At 43.0% G+C, this 22,778-nt stretch overlaps 1 protein-coding gene across 2 annotated transcripts; it reads right to left on the minus strand.

The window, feature by feature from the left end:
• Positions 1 to 2: 2 nt before the first annotated feature.
• NAA50 (N-alpha-acetyltransferase 50, NatE catalytic subunit) lies at positions 3 to 16,742 on the minus strand. 2 transcript variants are annotated; one of them, XM_033172855.1, is made up of 5 exons: positions 16,559 to 16,742; positions 4,579 to 4,712; positions 2,562 to 2,681; positions 2,325 to 2,391; positions 3 to 724 (listed from the first exon to the last, which is right to left on the minus strand). In XM_033172855.1, exons 1-5 carry the CDS (start codon positions 16,564 to 16,566, stop codon positions 544 to 546), a joined length of 510 nt encoding a protein of 169 aa, XP_033028746.1. In that variant the 5' UTR covers positions 16,567 to 16,742; the 3' UTR covers positions 3 to 543. The 2 variants fall into 2 exon arrangements, with proteins under 2 accessions (XP_033028746.1, XP_033028745.1); XM_033172854.1 differs by having other exon boundaries at positions 4,579 to 4,715.
• Positions 16,743 to 22,778: the final 6,036 nt, after the last annotated feature.

A 22,778-nucleotide genomic window follows, 5' to 3' on the forward strand; every position in this document is an offset into this window, starting at 1 on the left:
CCTGCATCAGCTGGTCACTTGCTGACCGCTCAGCAAGTTGAATCTTCTCGCCAGCCACTTTGTCTCAAAACACAATGAAGAAATGGCAGCTCAAATGCTCTGAATTAGCTTCCAAACTGATGCATGTTCAAATAGTAAACAAGGCCAAAACTGCCAAACCAAGTTCAAAACTAGAGACCAATAGACTCCATTACAAAAAAAAGTGGCATGGTATTAGGAGCCTGGATGCAAGGTATTGCTTAAAACTCTGCCCTTCAATGGGAATGCAGGAGGATCACACACATACCGAGGAAAAGCTGACCTTTGGAAGACCGAATGAAGGCCCCACCCCAGCTAGAACCGCATACTACTTCCATCCCAAAATTGCAAAGAAGTAGAGCTATAGAACCCAAACACACAATTTGACAATCCTTGGGAAGTTATTAATTTGTTGGAGAGGATACAACACACATTAGGAGCAGGGGGAAACCAAAAACAGACACCAGGCCTCTCTTTCCCTATTTGGTGACAAGAAAGTGCAAGAAAGCGTTCATTGGGTTTTGTTCAGTTGTCAGACTTTTGCACATCTGTGTTCTGGCCGAGACAAGGGACTTTGAGGTTTTTTTGCAGCACATGAGCATCCGCTGGTTCTATCCTCTTGTAGTAGTTCTTCTTCGTCTCAATGATCTCAAATCCAAACTTTCTGTAGAAGTCAATAGCAGATTCATTGCTAATCTGGACATGTCTGGGGTAAAAAAAAGAAACCAAGGGAGAAAAGCATTACCATTTATGAAGGCTGGAACTTGGATCTATATTTTAATGAACTGTTTATTTGAAGACTGGAAGGGAAAATGGGAAAGCAAGGATAAAGAAGAGATTAAAACAGATGTTACCAGATGTGATAATAAACAAAAGACCATTGAACTTCTGTATCCCATGTTAAATTCAGCTATCACTTTACTACAGCTAGGGGGAAAATATTGCATGCCAACTTATAACACAAGTGCCCAGAAATCAAGTACAGTTGTACCTTGGAAGTTAAACGGAATCCGTTCTGGAAATCCGTTCAACTTACAAAACGTTTGGAAACCAAAGTGCAGCTTCTGATTGGCCGCAGGTGGCTGAAGCCCCGTTGGACATTTGGGTTCCAAAGAATGTTTGCAAACCCGAACACTCACTTCCGGGTTTGTGGGGAGCCAAGATGTACAAGTACCATGGTGTTTGGGATCCAAGGTACAACTGTCTATGACCATCCTATGTAAACAACTACCTACCTTTTGCCTTTCTGACTTCAGCAACAAACAACAACTATTCTAACACAAAAGTACTCTAGAGCACATTTCCTAACCTGTTGTCCGCCAATTACTTTGGACTACAACTCCCATCAGCCTCAGATAGCATGGCCATGCCAGGGATGATGGAAGTTAAGTCCAGGATGCGAAGGAAAACAACATACAGTACTGCAGAGCTCTCATAAACCAGAAGGCAACAGTACTACTACACTGGCCCCCAAGAAAGCTATACCTTGATAGCGCTGCAGATGCCCAGCAACAATTGCATCAGGTGGGCCTTCTTTGAGAAGGCATCCCACAACTGTGGTGCCATGATCAAGCAAGTCCTTTCCTACATGCTCACGTGCTGTATCTCAGATTGGGGGACGGCTAGTAACTTTAGAGAACATATTTACAAGGTTGGGTTTACATGTGCAGAATTATGCTTAGGAGCTTTTTGAACTGCTGTTTATTTATAAGTTCAGCCCTTGCAGAGCTCAGCATGTCCCTGGTCAATGGATATAGGCACTAATAATAAACAATCCAGGCACAATACTGATAAAATAAACAGGGCATCACTTACAAAAAAGTAACAAAACTGTACAGTCGCACCTTGGTTCTCGAACGTAATCCGTTCTGGAAGTCCGTTTGACTTCTGAAAACATTTGAAAACCAAGGCGCGGCATCTGATTGGTTGCAGAAGCTTCCTACACTCAATCGGAAGCTGCATAAGCTGCGTCAGACGTTCGGGTTCCAAAAAATGTTCGCAAACCGGAACACACACTTCCGGGTTTGTGGCATTTGGGAGTCACAAGGCGTTTGAGAACCAAGGTATGACTGTAATGTATGTATGTACCTCCTGTGGTTAGCAGTTGCACTACATGGTATTGTCAATATAATTAGTGCCTCTACTGTCTCCCAGCAAACTCTAGTACTCGAAAGAAAAGTCTTATATCAGTTGTTCTTTAATAATAGGCCACAAGACCTGAGCGGCAAAATTTCCATGCAAGCCAACTAAACATGTAAGCATGTAATTCCTCCTGCCTAGGAGGCCAGAAATGTCTTTCTACTTACAGATAGATATTGTCGAAAGTGCCATCTTTTTCACAGATGTTTAACACATGATTCAACATTTTAGTTCCTACAAAGGAAGCAAGAGAAAATGGAAGAAAGTTATTCCCAATTTCAAATACTGCAGCATCTTGCAATATCTGTTATTTTATAAACAAGTACTAAATTTTGTTTCTGTAAGCTTTAGATCCACATGTTCCATAGCCAAGAGCCACCTCATCATTTACAAAACAGCCTTACCTATCCCCAACCTTCGGTAAGGGGCCAGACATCCAAGCGTCATGATGTACAGTCTTTTCTGATTCTGAGAATGATCTACTCTACAGCACACTGCACCCACTGCAATATCATTGAAATAGGCTGCCAAAAAGAGGGGTGGGGAGAGGAAGAAAGCATATTATTTTGATTTTTTTTAATCCACCATATTCTGAGGGTTTTGGATAAATATAAATATATAGTTTTAAGAATACCGCATAATTAGAACAGCAAGACACACTTCCATATTAAATATATAACAATAAATGTGATCCCATCCCTGCTTAACTCCACATCTCAAACTAAATATGTAACAATAAGAATAATCCCATCCCAACTTAACTCCACATATCAAATATCAGGTCAAACAAGGTCTAATTCTCACTGAAGGGAAGCCTGTACTATGCTGGTGGAACTCCAGGCTGAAGGGGAGAGAATAGTTCCTTGTAAAAATAAGATCTATAATTCTACATGCATAAAACTAGCATATTAAAGAGAATGCTGGGGTAGAACTCTTTCCCCTCATAGTCTATGTGCCAGAAATACTATGTATAATGGACAATTCAATCAGACCTGAAGTACAGCCTTTAAAGTGATAAAATCAAGACAGAGTTCTACAATTGCAGCAAGAGCTAGATCTCGCAATACTTTAGGAAAACATTCACTTTGATGCACAGTGGTCCATAGTTCTGCTTGTCACCCCCACCATAGCGTGTGTTTCATTACCTTATGGCAAGGACAATAAGAGGGGGAACAAATCTCTTTCTACCTTGGATCATCAACCGAGTTGTGCTGAACTTCAAAGGGTGTGTGTGTGTGACTGCAATAAGCGGGATGACCTCAACCCCCTCTCCAGCTCCAAGCTAAACAGGAAGGCTAGAGCTGACCATGGCACTCTTCTTGCTTTTGCTGCCTGCCACCAAAATGTTGGCGAATAGTCTAGACACTCAGAATGCCTCAGCCAACTAGCTCCAAAGCAAGCTCCTACTCCTCTTCCTCAGTTCAGAAAGCCTGGAGGGAAGGTGGGGCTTGTCCCTGAACTCCTGCAGGGGTGGAGCAAGAGGTAAAAGTTACAGTCTTATGAATACCCACCTTAGAATAGGACTCATTGGGTTGGATCCATACTTAAAAGCAGACCCGCTGAAATCAACAGGGCTTATTTTAGTCATGGACCAAGATTTCAATGGGTCTGCTCAAACCATGGCTTACTTGGGACCCAATCCATTCAGTTCAATGGGACATACTTCTGAGAAAGCATGCATAGGCTGAAGGGGAGGACCAAGGCGAGGCCACCTTAAAAAAAGCTGTGAAACCCTGTTGTGTGTGCAGTAGGAAGGTTTACACCTGATGAATGGGTATCTCTCTGTGCATATCACTGAGACATGTGACAAGATATGTTAAGCATTTGAGTAGGAAAAAATGGTATTATTCGTTTTAAAGGCCATTATATAGTATAAAGGGAAAACGTGTTTCTAATGTAACATGAAAAGTAATTTAGGGCTACCTAAGTTGTCAGTTCTGTATACTGCAGTCAACTGGACGCAAGTGGTGATGCTAAAACACTCACAACTTGGCATGAAGGATCTTCATGAGGAAATGGGCCACTGCTTCCTGCACTTGCTGAAGCTTTTAAAACAACCAACAAGGGCACTAGTTTTCCTAAGCAGCTGTGGAAGGTAAAAGCTGGTAGCTCTCTATGGCTAGAACAGGAGGAGCTGAAGGGGAAGGAAAAGGCACAGACAAGGGGAGAAGAGGATGGACAACTATCTCAGGCAAAAGGGGTACATACCTGAGGAAGATGGCTGAATAAAGGCAATATCTGCATTGTATATGCAGGCCCAGGCTGCAAGGCATGCAAGGCTTCATACAGTCAGAATAATTAAGGTATCTGGAAAAGCTATCCTCACATAACAGATGATATACTGAATCTAGCAGATAAACCAAGAACAATGGAAAACCCTCTATCCACCAATCCACCAAATAAAAAAGCAAGGTACTATACCCAGTTTGGCAAGCTCGCCAACCTCTAACACATCCTTGTAGAACTTGTCATTGTAGCTGACGGGAAAAATGACTTGGTTTAGCCGCTTCAGCTGCTTAATGTTGTGTGGCGTCACATCACCCAGCTCGATCCGGCTACTGGAACAAATCAAAACATGCTTAATACCTCTAGGAATCCCACTGTGATTAAACTATACTAGGAGGAACAGTAGAACTGGTCATCTTGTCATGTCCAAGCACTTTGGTGCAATATCCCCATTCTGCACAGAACCCTCCTAAATCTATCAAAGTCAAAATTCTTTATTGTATTCGCATTTAGCCATAGCATAAACCCAACAAACAAAAACAAACAATGCCGAGTACAAACAACAGAGTACATAAGTCGCACTGAGCTGCAGGCATAGCATGGCATAATAAGACTTAAAGTACTATAAAACAAATAGAACTAATATCTAAAACACCTGAGGCTGATTATCTAAAATTATCTGAAATTACTAATAGATACCAAGCAAATAGAAACCTGGGGGTAGGCTCTAAAGGTTGAACTCAAACAAAATGATGATAATCCTGAGCTAGGCCGCACAGCCTGTCAAGGGAACCCTAAGTTTCAATGCCTGCAGAATAAAAACGGCCACTCCATGTGAGACTTGGGGCTTTGCATCTACCAATAGGAATTTCAGGCAGTCATCCTTTGATATAATGGAAGACGGGATCAGGAAAAGAAGTTTGGGTCTTATTAAATTGTGTAAGGGACACTGGAAAAAGAAATGTAAAAGGTCCTCTATCTCTTTCATATTGCAGGGCCAGGGGCGCTGATCAATAGGGATCTTAAGGTGTATACCCTGGAGGAAGGCTGTGGGCAGGGTATGGAAGCGGGCCATAGAGAAGGCTCTTCTTAAAGCAGGCTCTGTCAGATCACTCAGGTAATTGGCAAATGATCTTACGGCCTTCACTCTAGGGAACCACATTGAGAGACGGACTGACTTGGACCGTGCCAAGTCCATAGCTTCGTCTTTAGCTAGAATCCAGTCATGAATTTTATCTTGATCCCAGGATGACAGCTCAGGAAATTCCGGAAGGGAATAATAAATAAGGAAGGCCTCCATGCCCTTGATCCATGTGTAAATACGGGGAAAAGTTTAAAAAGCCTGCTTGGCTAGTAAGGAATTTGGAGCATCTGCTAATTTTTTATAGAAGTTGATGATCCTAATATGAGCTCTCGCTACAATGGAGGGAAGGCCCAGTTCCATTCTTAACTGGGCTGCTACAGACCCCTTGGGAAGACCGAGGATCTTTCTCACAAAGGAATTTTGCAGGGTCGCTAATCGTTGAAGAATTTTTAGATTCCATCCCCAATTTTTGACCCCATATAGTAAAATCGGAAGTACCAGTACTTTGCTGATGTAAGCCTTTCTAATTGGTGGAACCGACTGGGCATCTTTTGTATAAAAGAATTTCTCCAGGGCACCGATGTTCTGTGGGCAGCAAATATGGTCATTTTAAAATCAGCTGACCAACTGAGCCTATATTGGAATATGATACCTAAGTATTCAAATGTTGCACATTGGCCAATGGAATGGCCTTCTATATTCCAGAAAGGCTTCTGTTTTGGCGTGCCAAAAGACAGAACTTTAGTTTTAGAGAAGTTAATTTTGAGGGAATTGGCATCGCAATATGACATAAGCCCTCTCAGCATGTTGTTAAGACCCTGTTTTATCAATGATCGAATAATCATGTCACCCGCATATAATAATATGGGGATCTTGATCTGCTGCAGGGAGGGGGCAGATTGATTGAAGCCCTTCATGGATGTTACTAAGTCATTTATAAAGAAATTAAATAGAAAGGGGGCCAGAAGGCAGCCTTGTTTAACTCCTTTATCCAAGGGAAATGGGTCAGAGAGAACTCCATTAGGACCAAATTTTACTCTGAACAAGGCCTAAATATATCGTGCAGGATTTAGTAGGACTCTTTTTTAAAAAAGCAAACACCTTGCAGTTACTCATACTGAAATTTGGCCCAGTGCTTTCAGGTTACACTGATCTTTCAGCAATTAAATTTATACATGGATTGTACCCAGAGCAACAGGATCAAACCATCATCTATCCAGCTTGTCAAGGGCAAGTCCTCTAAACTGCAGAGAACATGGAAGTCGTGTGTCTTGCCTCACACAAAGCCACAGAAGAGGTGAAATATGGCCCATCACCCATCAATTGGCACATGTGACTTTTGGGAGTTTCAGAGAAGAACAGAGGACCCATAAATCACACTCAAAGCTTGCTTGCTTCCTTCCCCAACACATCTAAAGACACCGGGAAAGAAGCAAGAAAAGCTTACTTTGAAACTCATCAGAAAGTGAAACAGGACACTTTGCCTCTTCCACTATTTTGTGGCATGTCTGCAAGTCTCAGTGAGAGGGAGAGACTGGTAGTGGTAACCACAAATAGCACCTGCCTAGAAAATCAAGCCATAATGTGTGGATCCTGGGAAGCAACCTGTCATTTTAGAGTTGAGAAGGAAGCTAAATTAGCTCCTCAGAATGGCAGGAAGTAACATGAGCCATGCTGGAGACTTGAACCACTGGCTGTATGAAAAGAATTCCCAAGTTCACATTACAAGGCTCAAACATATAAACAAGACAACAGAACAAGAAAACAGGAACATACATAAGCTAGAATACATTTTCACATATAAAATTATAAGCCATTACCCAAAACACATTTCCAACAGTGAAACCGCATACAGCCATAGTTTATTGTTCACATTAAGAAAGTTAACACCCCCAAAAGGAGTCAGGGTCTCAGGGACAGAGAATGGCTGAAAGTGGGAAGGCAGAAAAAGGTCTTCCTTTCCTTCCACTCTGCAGACAAGCCCTGGACTCTCCCAACACCCCCTTCCCTTCAAATAATTATATCTTTTTGGAACCTCAATTAACACATATTAAAGGCCTAAACTGATGGCAGAGACACCTTGCAGCCAATCAGAAGCTGCACTTTAGATTTTGAACGTTTTGGAAGTCGAATGGACTTCTGGAACGAATTTCGTTCGACTTCCAAGGTACAACTGTATAAGACGACCCCAAGATCTATTGGAAGTCTAGCAGGGAAGAATTTATCCTCCCACACCCTCAGCATCAGCTTTAATCTGAAATCTTAGGCACAGTACTACGCCCAGAGCTCAAAAACTGCTCACTTTTATGAAATTCCCTGTCACAAAACGCTCCTAGAACAATGGGAGCTTCGAACACTGTCCATGTGGTCACAATTAGGCCCACGCCAGTAGTAAAACGTGTCTGGCACCTGGCTATTTCCTATGTGCTAACTAGGGCATAGGGGCAGAGAGAGTCCATACTGTGTGTCTAATCATCTGGGCAAGGGGGGGGGGGTTCCTACCTAATCACTGACTTCACTGAGAGAGATAATACTTGGCAAATATTATTACTATTTATTATTATTGTATCAGGCAACTGAGAAGTAGCTGTGTTGAGCTCTCAGGGGCTGAATCCAAATGCAACGTAGAGGTTGAAAACATTAACAGGCCTGTTCATATTAACCACTTAGAAAAGTGGTTCTCTATATCAGGAGATATAAAATGAGAAGTATAGTCAAAGAATCTCAAGGCTAGCTACAGCTGTGTCTTAAGAACTTATAAAGAACTTTGTACTGCTTTCTTCAATGCTTTTCATTTTTTAAGTGCAAGATTTATGATTTCTATTCTATGCATGTGTGTGTGTGTGTGTGTGAGAGAGAGAGAGAGAGGGGGGAGAGTGTGTGTCATTATTTGCAGTTTTTTTTTAAAAAAAACAACAACTATTCACTTAAGTCTTGAAGTGTTTTGAAAGGAACACCTTTTAATATATAAATACAACTCATACAGTAGTACCTCTGGTTGCGAACAGGATTCGTTCCGGAGTCCCGTTCGCAACCCGAAAGGTCTGCAACTTGAAATGCCATTATCTGCGCATGTGTGCGGCGCAATTCGGTGCTTTGCGCATGCGCACAAGCGCTATATTGCACTTTGCGCATGCACAGAAGTGCCGAACCCAGAACTAACCCGTTCTGGTACTTCCTGGTTCGGCGCATTCGTATCCCGTGACGAACGCAACCCGCAGTGAACGCAACCCAAGGTATGACTGTAGTTGCTTATTGCAGACTAAGAAAAGTAGGCAATAACTGAAAAAGCTTCTATGCATAAACTCATGTTCCAGACACTAATAACAACTTTGCAAAAGGTTTTAGATTAGTCAAGTTCTTTTGAGAGTTGTTTGTGTATTTCTAATTAAGTGAGAAATTGTAGTAGTATTTCTGAAGCTGCAGTTGTGTCTGTTGTGTACTGAGGGGGCTGAACTGGGAATGTATATGATTTATCTTGATTTTACAGTCAAATTATACAGCTGTCTTAAAAACAATACATTTTAAGTGCCAGACATTCTTCTTATTAGAAAGGGAGTAACTCCAAAGAGAAGAAATAATGTTTTATTGGCCAGTTGGAAATGTCACCATGTACAGACTTTTAACACACTGTGAGAACAAATTAACAATCTGCTTCCCTAAACAAAGAACCAGGAAGTTATTTGCACACTGTAGCAGTACATAGGAGGTATTTCTATTTATTTAAGACAGAGTCCACCTGTTAGTCAAAAAGGCTTTCAGATCAGCTTTCAAAAATCAGTACTAAGACTCAGGCTCACATTTGAAAAAGACATAACACATGAGTAAAAAGGAATGGGTGGGAGGAAGGGAATATAAATTCAGACTCTTTAAAAGATACAATTCTTATAATAGGGTTATGTCTATTCAGATTCTGGCTGTCTAGAAGAGCAGCAACTACTTGCTAATGCCAGGGACAATTCTGGCAGTCTTGCCCTTGATAAAGCCAACAATGACAGAATAGTATGAAATCTGTATTGCTGCAGTCTACCATGCATTTAAGAAGCTTGTAAATTCCCACATATTAACCAGGGTGTAAGCTGATTTGTCTGTATGCACTCAGTGCCATGGCTGCCTGATTTTGGAAGCTTTATGACCATTATGATGCCACCTTCCTTGTCAGTCAAGCTGCCCTCTGAGCATGAAAAACTTTTAATTTCCCCCTGCTGGACTGTAACTCTTTGCTTCAGCCATGACTTGGTGAAGTCACAGAATGCTGTCTACTTGTGAATGATGAGCCAGTTCTTTAAAAAGTAATTAGCAAAAATAAACCGAGACAGGGATCTAAGCCGCCACCTTAACACAGCAATACCACAGCTCCCAGCTCTGCTCACTTCTCAATATATTTATAGCCGGTTACCAAAACGGACCACATGCACATTTGATTTACACCATCATGGAAATAAACTCATGTTTTCACAACCTATCCGTCATTTTTGGAGGGAAGGTTTTGAGCCTTACTCTGTAAGAAAGTTGCCCCAGTCAGTGTTCTTGCATGTCTAAGATTCAAACTTTCTCTGCTAATTTTCCAGTTGTCCCCTCCATCTCTAGAAAACTTTGGACTGCACAAATTGGGCCTGATACTTTGATATCATGTTCTTTACTTTAAAGCACTGAAAACTTTTAAAACAGAAAACGTCTGCTGCCAGAAGAGCGGCAGAAGTATTGGCAACAGAAACACCTGGTAGACAAGGGGAAAGACTGCAAACATCTGCCCCCCACAATAGGTCTCTTTAGCACCACAAACATTTGAGAGAAATAGGAAAACTGGTGAGACAGTGGTATCAGAAAAAAAACCTCAAGAAAAGGAAGTGTCTCTAAAAGCCACTGTCCCTGGTAGTTCTTACTGTAATTTGAAGCCAGTGAGAATTTCATTGAAGCTCTGTGAAGATTGTATTGCTAGCAGAAGAATGCCTAGGTGGACCAAGGATAGCAAAATATGCAGCGACTTTGCATTTTGATAGTTACATGCTCTCCAGCTACTACCAAACAATTTGACTTCATTTGACTCTTACCCACACCACCACATAAAATCATTCAACAACATTGTCAATGTAATGACCACCAGATTGCTCTTTACATCTGCTTTCCACCTACAGGAGCCTTTATCACTAGAAGCGTAAGAAATATGGGTAACGGTTAGCCTATATGGGTTTGTTTTTTTTAAGGATCAGCAATTCTCCATTGAGTATCGGTTGCAAATGATAGTTCATTATGTTCTTTTGCTTTTGCATACTGAAAATTTTTAAAAATAGGGATTAGCCATTCTTTCTTCATCACAGAATCCTAAACATAACCAGATACCTGCAAGCACCTAGCAGAGATTAAACCAGCCTGCAATTTTCATCATCTGACTAAGTCTGAGAGCAAGGCTTCAATGTCTAATCCCCCTCCCCAATACACACATACTCCCAATCCCTGCAGAAGAGCTCTGGAGAAATCAAACATTTGTGCACTATTTTGTGGCATTTTGTTAGTCTTAAAAAATGTATTACACAACCATGGATTTTGGAGTTAAATGTTTAAGAGTTTGAATGTTTAAGAAATTCTGTATTTTATCAATGCATTTTATGCTTAAAACATTGAGTACTGTGTACATTTATTGATAAAGTAGAGGAAGCTTCCTTATACAGTGGTACCTCAGGTTGCATACACTTCAGGTTACATACTCCACTAACCCAGAAATAATGCTTCAGGTTAAGAACTTTGCTTCAGGATAAGAACAGAAATCGTGCTTTGGTGGCACAGCGACAGCGGGAGGCCCCATTAGCTAAAGTGGTGCTTCTGGTTAAAAACAGTTTCAGGTTAAGAACAGACCCCCAGAACGGATTAAGATCTTAACCCGAGGTACCACTGTATTGAAAAATACTGTTAGTCCATCAAGTGCAAATGTCTACTCTGACTGGCAGTGGCTCTCTAGGGGTTCAGACAAAAACTTTCCCCAGCCCTACCTGAATATGTCACGGATTGAACATGAGATCCTTTGCATGCATAAAGTATCTGATTTAGCATTGCCTTTGTTTAAACCAGCAGTCTTCAGCCTTTCAGATCCAGCCTCGCATTTAACGTAAACATGCATTTGCGGGCCAATTTCTTAATATTTTACCATATATATGTAGTATGCTGATACTGCTGTTCTGACTCAGATCAGTCTACAACCAACTAAGATCCTGCCAAAAATTTCCATCAATGCCAAGTCAAAAGACAATATCTGAGTGCAATAAGGATAGATCAAGATGGAAAAGAACACCAAAACCTCTATCAAGAATTACAGAGCAAAACTGCAAGACCACCAAAAGAGAGCCTGGGATTATAAAAATAATGCACAATAACAGACCTTCCTTGACACTCACTGGCTACTAGCATAATGCATAGTCATGGAAGTTTGCTATTGCTCATCAGAGCCTAAGGAGAGGCCAACTCTAAAGCAAACTTATGGTGCTACAATAGTAGCTACTAACATCTGTGTAACATCAATATACAGTCATACCTTGGAAGTCGAATGGAATCTGTTCCGGAAGTCCATTCAACTTCCAAAATGTTCGGACACCAAAGCGTGGCTTCCGATTGGCTGCAGGAAGCTTCTGCAGCTAGTCAGAAGCCGCAGAAGCCCTGTCGGCTTCTCAAAATAGTTTGCAAACCGGAAGTCACTTCCAGGTTTGTGGTGTTCAGAAGCCAAAACGTTCCGAGAAGTAAGCTGTTCGAAAATCAAGGTATGACTCTAGTTCAGTTAGGATCTTTTATGCTCTCAGAAGCAAATTGGCATCAACTGAAACTGAACTTACCGGTATCTCCAAGAGTCACTCTTTTACCACACAAGGCAAGACCCCTGAATCCATACAGCAGTATGCTTCTAACATCATGTTCACCATCTGTGCTAATCCACAGCAAATGGCAAAATGCTTCCATGATGTCACCCTACGGGGCAGATGCACTGACCTCCACTGCATCAACCAGAGATGCAGGTGGCAGGAATTCAGTAAATGAATTTTCTTGCAATTCCAGCAGATGTGGGTCGGAATCCAATTATACAACATACATAGGCTGTGACTAACCAACCTTTTGATGGATTTCAGTTGAAAATGCTGGAGACCTGGCAAAGCCTGTGGGTTTACTGGGGAAAAGGGAGGAAGAGGCTGTCAACCCAACACAGGGCATTTCATGTAAATGGTAAATTAACTCATGTAATTTCTGTAAATGTAATGTATTTATACATGATACATACATGTTTGGTCTTGTTTTCCACCAAGCAAACATCATATATTAAACAATCATTAGATTCTTTGTAACGAGTGATGGTTAGATATTCCGTATTCTCTGAACAAATCCTGTGCGGGACTTAACTTGGCAAGGGAAATATTAAGGTTTTAAAATTGGTTTTAACTGTAGCTTGTAAACTCCCTTGAGTACTCCGATTAAAAAGCAAATGATAAAGTAAATAAACAGTTACCCTGTTGAGGGTTTTAAACGCAGTTTTTTAAAAAGTTATTTCCAAGCACATTTTTTTATTGATAGTCAAACATTCCTCAGTTCATTTTGAAATCAACTCTGCATTTACAAGCTTCCATGGAGAACATTTTTAAATAGCTTCTGCTTTCCAAGAACTCTCTCCAAGCCTATAATGTTAGTGATCTTTTTGGCTTTTTAGCAACCATGGTGAAAGCAAAAGCACCTTCATGTTTCAATGTGTAACATGATTCAACCCTCCTTCAACATTTCATCTATTTTTCATCCAAGTTCTGGCCATTAAATACAGCTCCTCCAGCTGATTTTAAGGCTCTAAGTAAGGAGTCTTGCAGTCTTTTGAGCGACTGACAGATCTGACCTAGAAGAGTTTGGAAGAAGAAGAGTTTGGATTTGATATCCCGCTTTTCACTACCCGAAGGAGTCTCAAAGCGGCTAACATTCTCCTTTCCCTTCCTCCCCCACAACAAACACTCTGTGAGGTGAGTGGGGCTGAGAGACTTCAGAGAAGTGTGACTAGCCCAAGGTCACCCAGCAGCTGCATGTGGAGGAGTGCAGACACGAACCCGGTTCCCCAGATTACGAGTCTGCCGCTCTTAACCACTACACCAAACTGGCGTACCTAGTCAGCGTACCCTTGCTTGTTTGCCACAGAAAAGAGACTTCTAGGTAAGGGGAAATGGCAGACCACTTTTGAAGAGAGCCTATCCTTTGGGACGTAGCAAGCCCTATGCTAGCATTATGTCTATTGTGGTAGTGGGTTTTGAGGATTTACTCTACTTGCCTTATACCTCTGTGTCACTGGAGGGAGAGCAAATAGAAGCTCCTTTCTAGCTTACTGACATGGCTGTTTGGGGACCACTGCTCACTCTCTTTGTGGCCTCTGGGATTATCTAGGCAATACTGAGATGTTCTATCGAAAACTGTTCTTACAGTCTCTTCCAAAACAAAGATACAGCTCAAGCCTGGTATTAATAAGCCCATTTACAATATCTATTACATGTGTAAAAGGTCAGTAGTCAACTGGTATCCAAAGCTAGAGGATTTGTTCCAACACAGTGACACCACTATTTGAGTTAGCGGGTACATTAGTCACATCTCACAATCATACTAGTATGTGCTCAGTTCTGAAAGAGCTGTGGTAGTTTTAAATGAACACCCAAACACATAAGCCCATACATTATATGGGTTGCCATCATAAGTATATTAAAACTCAGTATTTCAAATGTTCCACCAAAAGCAGCCCACCCTTTGGCTTGCACACAGTAGGAATTTCTTCTTCTGTAAGGAATAGTACCGGTAGCTATTTTTCTCTATTACACATCAAATAAAATAGTCATTTTGAATCCAATATGTTACTTCAGCAGCGCCAGGACACCCTGATGCCTGAAACAGTTCTCCAGTTGTTTTAAGTTTAACCAAAGATGGAAATCTTTGGTATCTGAAGAAGTGTGCATGCACACGAAAGCTCATACCAAGAACAAACTTAGTTGGTCTCCAAGGTGCTACTGGAAGGAATATTTTTATTTTTTATTTTGTTTTGACCAAAGATGGAAAGAAGACAAATTCCCTACCAGAGAGGAATGGTAAACTAAACTGCTGGAATATGCAGAAATAGCAAAAATGACTGGAAGAAATCAGAAACGAAGTAGACAAAAGCTTCAAAAAAGAATGGAAGAAATTCACACTTTATCTGAGAGACCATTGTAAACAAATGAAAACATTAGCAGGTTTTTAACAACACTTGTAATGGAGCAAAAACTTTGGATAATGGAGATAGATTTAAAATATAGGTGATGAAATATATGCAGTTGAAAAGGACAACATGGAGGGAATACGGGGGGGGGGGAGGGGGAAGTCTGAAATTCAGGGGAATCTTGTATTTTAAGTGTATTTGTAATATTGTAAAAATTTTATATTTGTAAAATCAAGCAAAATGTTTCCAAGAAGAAAAAAAGGGAAAAGTTTAACCAGTGTTTTCAGAGGACCAACTTTTAGCCCTAACCTGAAACTTTTGTGGAGAGCTGTTTGTTTTGTTACATACAGCCATTTTCCACCCCCCCCCCTCTTTAGGCTGACCAGATGCTGAGGAGAATCTACCTCTTTTAAAAGCAGGCACAACACAACACACAATGTTGATTTTCTACGCGGACAAACTATTCACCGTATGTGCGTTAAGGGTTGATGTTGCTTAGAAAGAAAAAGTGTCCTGCATTTATTTCAACCCTGCGACTTCCTCCTTGGCACAGTTAAAAGTTGGGGTGGGAGACAAAACTGGTGGACTATGCCAGGCATGTCCAACAGATAGATTGTGATCTACTGGTAGATCACTGGGCGCCTGCGGTAGATCACTGGTAGATCATTGGCTCCTCCCAAAAAAGCTGAACTGTGGCGCCCCTCTGACAAAAGCTCAACAACTATGACCTGAACCCCCAAAAAGGGGATAGATCACTGCCAGTTTTTAACTCTGTGAGTAGATTGCAGTCTCTTGGGAGTTGGCCACCCCTGGACTATGCAGAGCTGGAGAAACTGACAGGGAAGATCAGAAACCAGGAAGATCAAGTATTTTTAAAGGACTGGAGTAAATTCTTAATTTATTTAAAAGACCACTGCAAACAGTTAAAATATTGGCAGGGATGTAATGACACATGCAATGTGGAATTAACTACAGTAACTATGGATATATAACAGATGGATAATAGTAAAAGATGCAAAAAATGTAATCTTAAATATGGAACCCATGTAGGGAGAGAAGGAGGTCTGAAGGTTCAAAAGAACCTTTTAATGTTTTAAATGATTAAAGTTAAAATGTAAAAAATTGTGTAAAACCAATAAAAATATTATTTTAAATAATAAAAATAAAGTTGGGGTGGGTGCCAACAAAAGAAGAACAGCAGACAAAACTGATAGACTATGCAGAGGTGGGAAAACTGACGGGGAAGATCAGAAACCAGGAAGATCAAGTATTTTTTAAAGGACTGGAGTAAATTCTTAATTTATTTAAAAGACCACTGTAAACAGTTAAAATCATTGGCAGGGATATAATGACACTTGTAATGTGGAATTAACTATGGCAACTATGGAAATAACTTTTTATTTTAATGTTTGAAATGGTTAAAGTTAAAATGTAAAATGTTGTGTAAAACCAATAAAAAATATTATTTAAAAAATGAAAATAAAGTCGGGGTGGGTGGAGAAGGGGAGAAACAACCTGCTGGTCTATTCGTGGAAATCAGGCACGGCTCACTCTCATCGCAACCTTATGGCGCACCTTGAACCCAGAACCCGCCAAGTCCCAGCCGCTTCCTCTCTCCCTCCCTCGCCGACGTAACATAACCGCATCCTCCCCTGAGGAAACGGGAGCCGGGAGAATAATCCGGAGGGTCCCGCTTCGCTTCTACTCCCCCACCCCCGGAAAGAAGCGCGGGAAACAAAGACCCACCGCGCCACGGGGGGGGGGGGAACCTGAGGGGGAAAGAATACCTCGAGGGCGCCTGAGGAGACCGGTGCTCGGTGGTTGGCCCAAGGGGAGGCGGGAAGAAAAGGGGAGAGAAAGGGGTTGGCGGCTACCGCCGGTCCCGCACTCACCCCTTCATAGCTGCTGGCGAGGGCCCCGGGATCCAGCAGCGGCGGTTAAGCTGCTCCTGCTGCTGCTCTTGCCGCCGCCGCTCCACATGGGCCTCAGGCCGCTCCGAGCTACCGCGCGCGCATGCGCACGACCCCACCCCCGCCTCAGTTCGACCTTTCACCTGACGGCGACGTGACGACGACTGCACGCTTTCCCGGCGTAACGCTTTGCACGCGCTCCAGCGATAGTCTCTTCGCCCCGCCTGCCCCCGTTTAGAAGTCACTCAGAGACCGACTTCCGGGTTCTTTAGTCCCGCTCCTCCCGTTTAGAAGTCACTCAGAGACCGACTTCTGGGTTCTTTTCTACGCCACGCGATTTGCCCACAGACGAGTAAAGCTTGTTATCAGCTTAGCCGCTTGGATGGCTTTCCGATTTTAGTATAACTTATTATATTTATCTACAGTGGAACCTTGGTTCTCAAACTTAATCCGTTCCGGAAGTCCGTTCCAAAACCAAAGCGTTCCAAAACCAAGGCGCAGCACCGCAGCGCTGTTGCAATCGTCTCTCGCGCCCGGGCTTCCAACCTGCAGATGGGGTAAAATGCAGCTAGACTTTTATTTCGCATCGTTGAAAAACCGCTGAACTGCATTGCAATGAGCTGCATTTGCAATGGCAGGCTGTTTTCTAAAACAAAGACTCGGGTTGGAACGACCTTGAAAACCACCTCTCTTTGCTAAGTATCTGAACTGGGCACCCTCCGGCGTTGCATTTTATGTACTCGGGACGAGGCGTCCCGCCTCCGGGGATTGGAAGGCAGTGCTAAAAAGCCTTTTTGCAGGAGAAGGGAGCAGCCTTAGTCACCCAGAAGTGAACAAAAGAAGGCTCACTAGGGGGGCATTGCTAAAAAAAATGTCAACTTTGTAACCAGAGGTTCAACTGAATAGAATCTGAATCACATGCACCACAGGCCTATGCAGCCTCAACTTAAGGTGGCTCCCGGCCTGGCTTTTTACAGGACCCAGCTGACTGCACAACCTGGCCTTTGGAAAGGCCATATACAGGGGCGTCGTAGGGTGGGGGCGGGCCGCCCCTAGGCGGGTGTGTGCGGTGCTGCTGCTCCCGGGGTGACGGAGGGAGTGGCGGCGCGTGGGGTGACAAGCGGCGGCCCCTCCCACCACTCCCACACGCCGCCGCTCCCTCCGTCACCCCGGGAGCAGCAGCGCTGCACGGACGAGGCTCCCGAAGCGGCGGCCCAGCGATGCCCCGCCCCCGGGGATGCCGGGCCGCCGCTTCGGGAGCCTCGGTGGGCTGCAAAGAGCCCCGGAGCCGCAGCCTGGCACCCCTTTGCGCTACGGCAGCGGCTTTGGGGCTCTTTGCAGCCCGCCAAGGCTCCCGAAGCCCCCGCCCGGCATACCCCGGGGGCGGGGCGTCGCTGCGCGTGCGTGCGTCATGACGTCATGACGGACGCACACGCCGCGATGCCCCCGCCCCCCAGGGGTGCCTCTTGGCTTCCCGCCCCAGGCAGCCAAGGGGCTAGGAACGCCCTTGCCATATAGACAGATACCTTTAGCTTCTGCACCCCTCCTTTGCACACCTGTCAACACAACCACATAGGCATTTTCCACAACAGTTCGGCAGCACAAATCCCTTCTGCAGGCAGGCACCCGTGCGCAAGAAATGCGCTCCACTCCCCACAGCAGACCCATGCTCCCTCGCCCTCTCGAACTTCCCCTCTGCAAGCTGCATCCATGGATAGAACATGGCACCTAAACATTTCCATTCTGCACAATGTGCAGCATTTGAACGACCCCCTCCTGACAGCACCACACACGGAGGGATAATTCCCACACACAGCTTGATGGGCACGTGCAGACCCCTCCCCCCAAATATATATATATATATATATATATATATATATATATATATATCAGATCTGCATCAGAGGGAATGGCACATGCTTCTTTGTCAATTTGAGCATAGTGCACTCCGCGGGCAACAACGTACGGGAATAGAAAGAGATGGGCTTGGCTTGGGCAGGCCGGGTCGTCCCCTTGGGATTGACAAGTCATCTGACCCTCACCCTCACCTGAATCTCATAGCTCGTCCTCTTATATACCTGCTGGGATTGACAAGTCATCTGACCCTCACCCTCACCTGAATCTCATAGCTCTCCAGTAGCTGCCTCTGATCACTTATCATTTAACTCTTGGGGAAAATAATTAGCATCACACATCATGTGCCTGGAAGTTGCCAAACCAATTAACCAACCAACCAGAAGGATTACTGTTAATAGCACCAGTTTTCCTATAGCTTGATATTGCTGGATAGTTTTGATGAATTGCAAAAGCATTTTTAGTTTGCTTTCTGTTGCAACACTGGAACGTACGAAACCAAATGAATCTTCTCAATTTTATGTCCCCTTGACACTGCATCCTGTGCAGAGGAGCCACTCACATCGCCCTAAATCTGGCGCTACTGCAATGCAGGAATCTCACACAGATCATCCATGACAGGTGGCCACCCAACCTGCTTAAAATCCTCAAAGGAAGAAGAGTCTACAACCTTCCGAGGGAGTCTGTTCCACTGTCTGAACAGCTCTTACCATCAGAAAGTTCTTCCAGGTGTTTAATCAGAATCTGCTTTCTACTAACTTAAAGCCATTGGTTTGGGTCTGACCCTCCGGAACAGGAGAGAACAAGCTTGCTTCATCCTCCATGTGACCATTAGATATTTGAAGGTGGCAATATGCAGACAGCTGAATCTTTCAGCTTCATGTGCCTCTCCTGCCCCATGTCACCTCGCAAGGATGCATATCCTAGCTCAACAAATGCCTCTGAAGCATTTCCCCTAGTGCTGCCTGGCAGGCTTTCTTACACAAAGACACAGACACCTCCTTCTGAGCTGAAGCCACAGGAGTTTTGGGGGCCTCTTCTTCCCTACCTCCAACCTCACCTTGTTTTGGTCTGTAGCTATGAGATCTTACTGCTTCAGAGCCCTTGACAGAATGGGGCCCAGAAATGCCTCAGGGAGCGCATGGGACCACTCACATAGCAAAAACTACCATAGAAATCTCAAAATTTTCAGAAGTAGGCAGTCCATGGCTTGGCTTTTGAAAGAAGGGGGTCCACAGTACTTAGCTAATTGGAAACCACTTCTCCAGCACAAGGATTAACACTAGTGTAACAGAATTTCACCCCTCTCCTCCCATGCTGTCCTCAAATCTGCTCTGGGGGTTGGGGGAAAGTCCAAAACAGATTTAGAAATTAGAAGACGCCTGCTTCTTGGGAGAAAAGCAATGACAAACCTAGACAGCATCTTAAAAAGCAAAGACATCACCTTGCCAACAAAGGTCCGTATAGTTAAAGCTATGGTTTTCCCAGTAGTAATGTACGGAAGTGAGAGCTGGACCATCAAGAAGGCTGATCGCCGAAGAATTGATGCTTTTGAATTATGGTGCTGGAGGAGACTCTTGAGAGTCCCATGGACTGCAAGAAGATCAAACCTATCCATTCTCAAGGAAATCGGCCCTGAGTGCTCACTAGAAGGACAGATCCTGAAGTTGAGGCTCCAGTACTTTGGCCACCTCATGAGAAGAGAAGACTCCCTGGAAAAGACCCTGATGTTGGGAAAGATGGAGGGCACAAGGAGAAGGGGCGACAGAGGATGAGATGGTTGGACAGTATTCTCGAAGCTACTAACATGAGTTTGGCCAAACTGCGGGAGGCAGTGAAGGATAGGCGTGCCTGGTGTGCTCTGGTCCATGGGGTCACGAAGAGTCGGACACGACTGAACGACTGAACAACAACAAGGAGGAGAACAGGGAGAGAACATTATGTTGCACAATGAGAAACCCTTACACTGATGAAACATTCACCTGATTTATTTATTAAATTCAAATTCAAATTCAAATTTATTGCGGCTATAAGCCCATAAAAACATAAAATATGGAATATATGACATAAAGTTACAGCAAACCACAGACCCTGGAGTCAAAGGGAAACAAACCACAGCACAAATACAAGTTTTAAAATTGCAGCCAGGGAGCAGAAAACAAAAGTATTAGTGGTCGTGTAGTCACCTGATTTATTTATTAAAATATTTATAGACCACACTTTCACAAAAATACAACAAATTACAATAAAATAAATAAAAACATCAATACTGGTTGGTGAAAAGAAATGCACAATGAAAAGGTCAGTCTGAATAACAGTTTTTAGGAGATGTCCAAAAGAAGGTAGAATTTAAGAACATAAGCCTGCTGGATCAGGCCAATGGCCCACCTGGACCAGCATCTTGTTCTCGCAGTGGCCAATGACGTTCCTGCGGGAAACCTGCAAGCAAGATTTGAGCACAAGAGCACTCTCCCCTCCTGTGGTTTCCATAAACTGGTATTCAGAAGCACGGCTGCCTCGCAACAGTGGATACAGAGAGGGGAGAAAAATGCCATGCATAATTTTATAAACTATCATGTCACCCTCTTGCATTTTCTTTTAATGAAAATGTCCCAAATGCTCCAACCTTTCTTCATAGGGGAATCGCTCAATGCTCTTTTCTTAACTTTTCGAACTCTAGCCTTTTTGAAGTGAGGCAACCAGAATTGTACAGTCGTACCTCGGGTTACATACGCTTCGGGATGCATACTTTTTGGGTTACAAACTCCCGTAACCTGGAAGTGTAACCCGCCACGCACGCGAACCGCGCATGCGCAGAAGCATTCTGTGCACTTTGCGCATGCACAAAGCACGTTTTTCGGGTTATGTACGTTTCGGGTTACATACAGCGACCCGGAACCAATTAAGTATGTAACCCAAGGTACAACTGTACAGCCTTCCAAATGCGGTTGCACTATATAGCCCTGTTTAGGGAGGCTTTTAATGTTTAATAGATTATTGCATTTTAGTGTTCTGTTGGAAGCTGCCCAGAGTGGCAGGGGAAACCCAGCCAGGTGGGCGGGGTATAAATAAATTATTATTATCATTAACATTATTATTATTTGCATAAATGGTATTATGATATCGGCAGTCACCTTCAAATATTGGGGAGTTTCCATTTATTTTTAAGGGCAACACTGTTCTGCCAAAGAGACGTTTAAGAATGGCTTCTCAACACGAATAAAAAAATGGCTTATCTAGGTGATGAGATTTGTTTATCGGATTCTGTTTTTGTGCTCTTACCACCATGCATGTTGCAGAATTGGCATCTGACCATGCTCGCATTTTTCATGTAAATGGCAGAAGACATGATAAATCAGTAATAGGTGTCTGAACCTGAGTGAAAGCCTGATAGCTTTTCTCAAGCAGAAATGAAAGCTATCAGTATGAAAATTCAGGATTTTACATGACGTCACCTGCCATTTTCTGCCTGTGTCTAATCCCCAACCTGCAAGAAAGATAGAATTGCACTGGTATATTACAGAGCTGCTATGAAACACTCTCATCCTCAGTTTGACTCCAGCCTGCACTATTAACAGTGGATTACACCGCAGGGCTGTCACAGCCCCTCCCCTATTTGCGACATGGGATCATTTATTGCATTTATGTTTTTGTTTCTGAAAAACAACTTTTGTTTTTATATTGTTTTATATTATATTGTTTTATATTATATTTTATATTGCTACCATACTTTCCCCAGTATGACTACTGAACGCAATGTCTTCCAAGGGGGCTGTAAAGGGAGCTTTAAAACCGAGGAGATTCTTGCGATAAGCTGAAGTACACTCTTTAGAGACTTTCTTCGCTCTTCATTCAAAGTAGAAAAGTTACATTAACATAAAAGTTGGGGATGTGGGAGAGTGGGGGAGAACTGTGTGCTGATCATTTTACATATGACAAGTGAAAACTCACAATTACTAAACTGCCCCACCACAAGACAAACAGCAGTGTCAACATCAGCTACCGGTAAGTTTTTTCCCCTCCCCGTTAAATTACACTTTGCATTTAATGCATATTTAATTACACTTGTGTATGCATATGCAGTGCTATTTTTCTTTTAAAAAAAAGTTTAGGGGTACTCTCATTTTGACTACCTCCCCCCATTTTATAGTTCAAATCGTGAAAAATAAATACATTAAATGAACAAAAGTACAAAGATTCAAAAAATGTTTAGGGGTATGCATACCCATGTGTCCCCCCAGCAAAAAAGCACAGTGTATATGTGTGTGCGCTTGTGTAAAAGCACATTAAAGTGTTTGCTTTGGTTTTGAATTTATTTTGGTTGGGCGATTTCCCAATGTTTAAAAAC

Source organism: Lacerta agilis, chromosome 16 (genome assembly GCF_009819535.1).
Source record: "Lacerta agilis isolate rLacAgi1 chromosome 16, rLacAgi1.pri, whole genome shotgun sequence".
NCBI classification, from domain to species: domain Eukaryota; kingdom Metazoa; phylum Chordata; class Lepidosauria; order Squamata; family Lacertidae; genus Lacerta; species Lacerta agilis.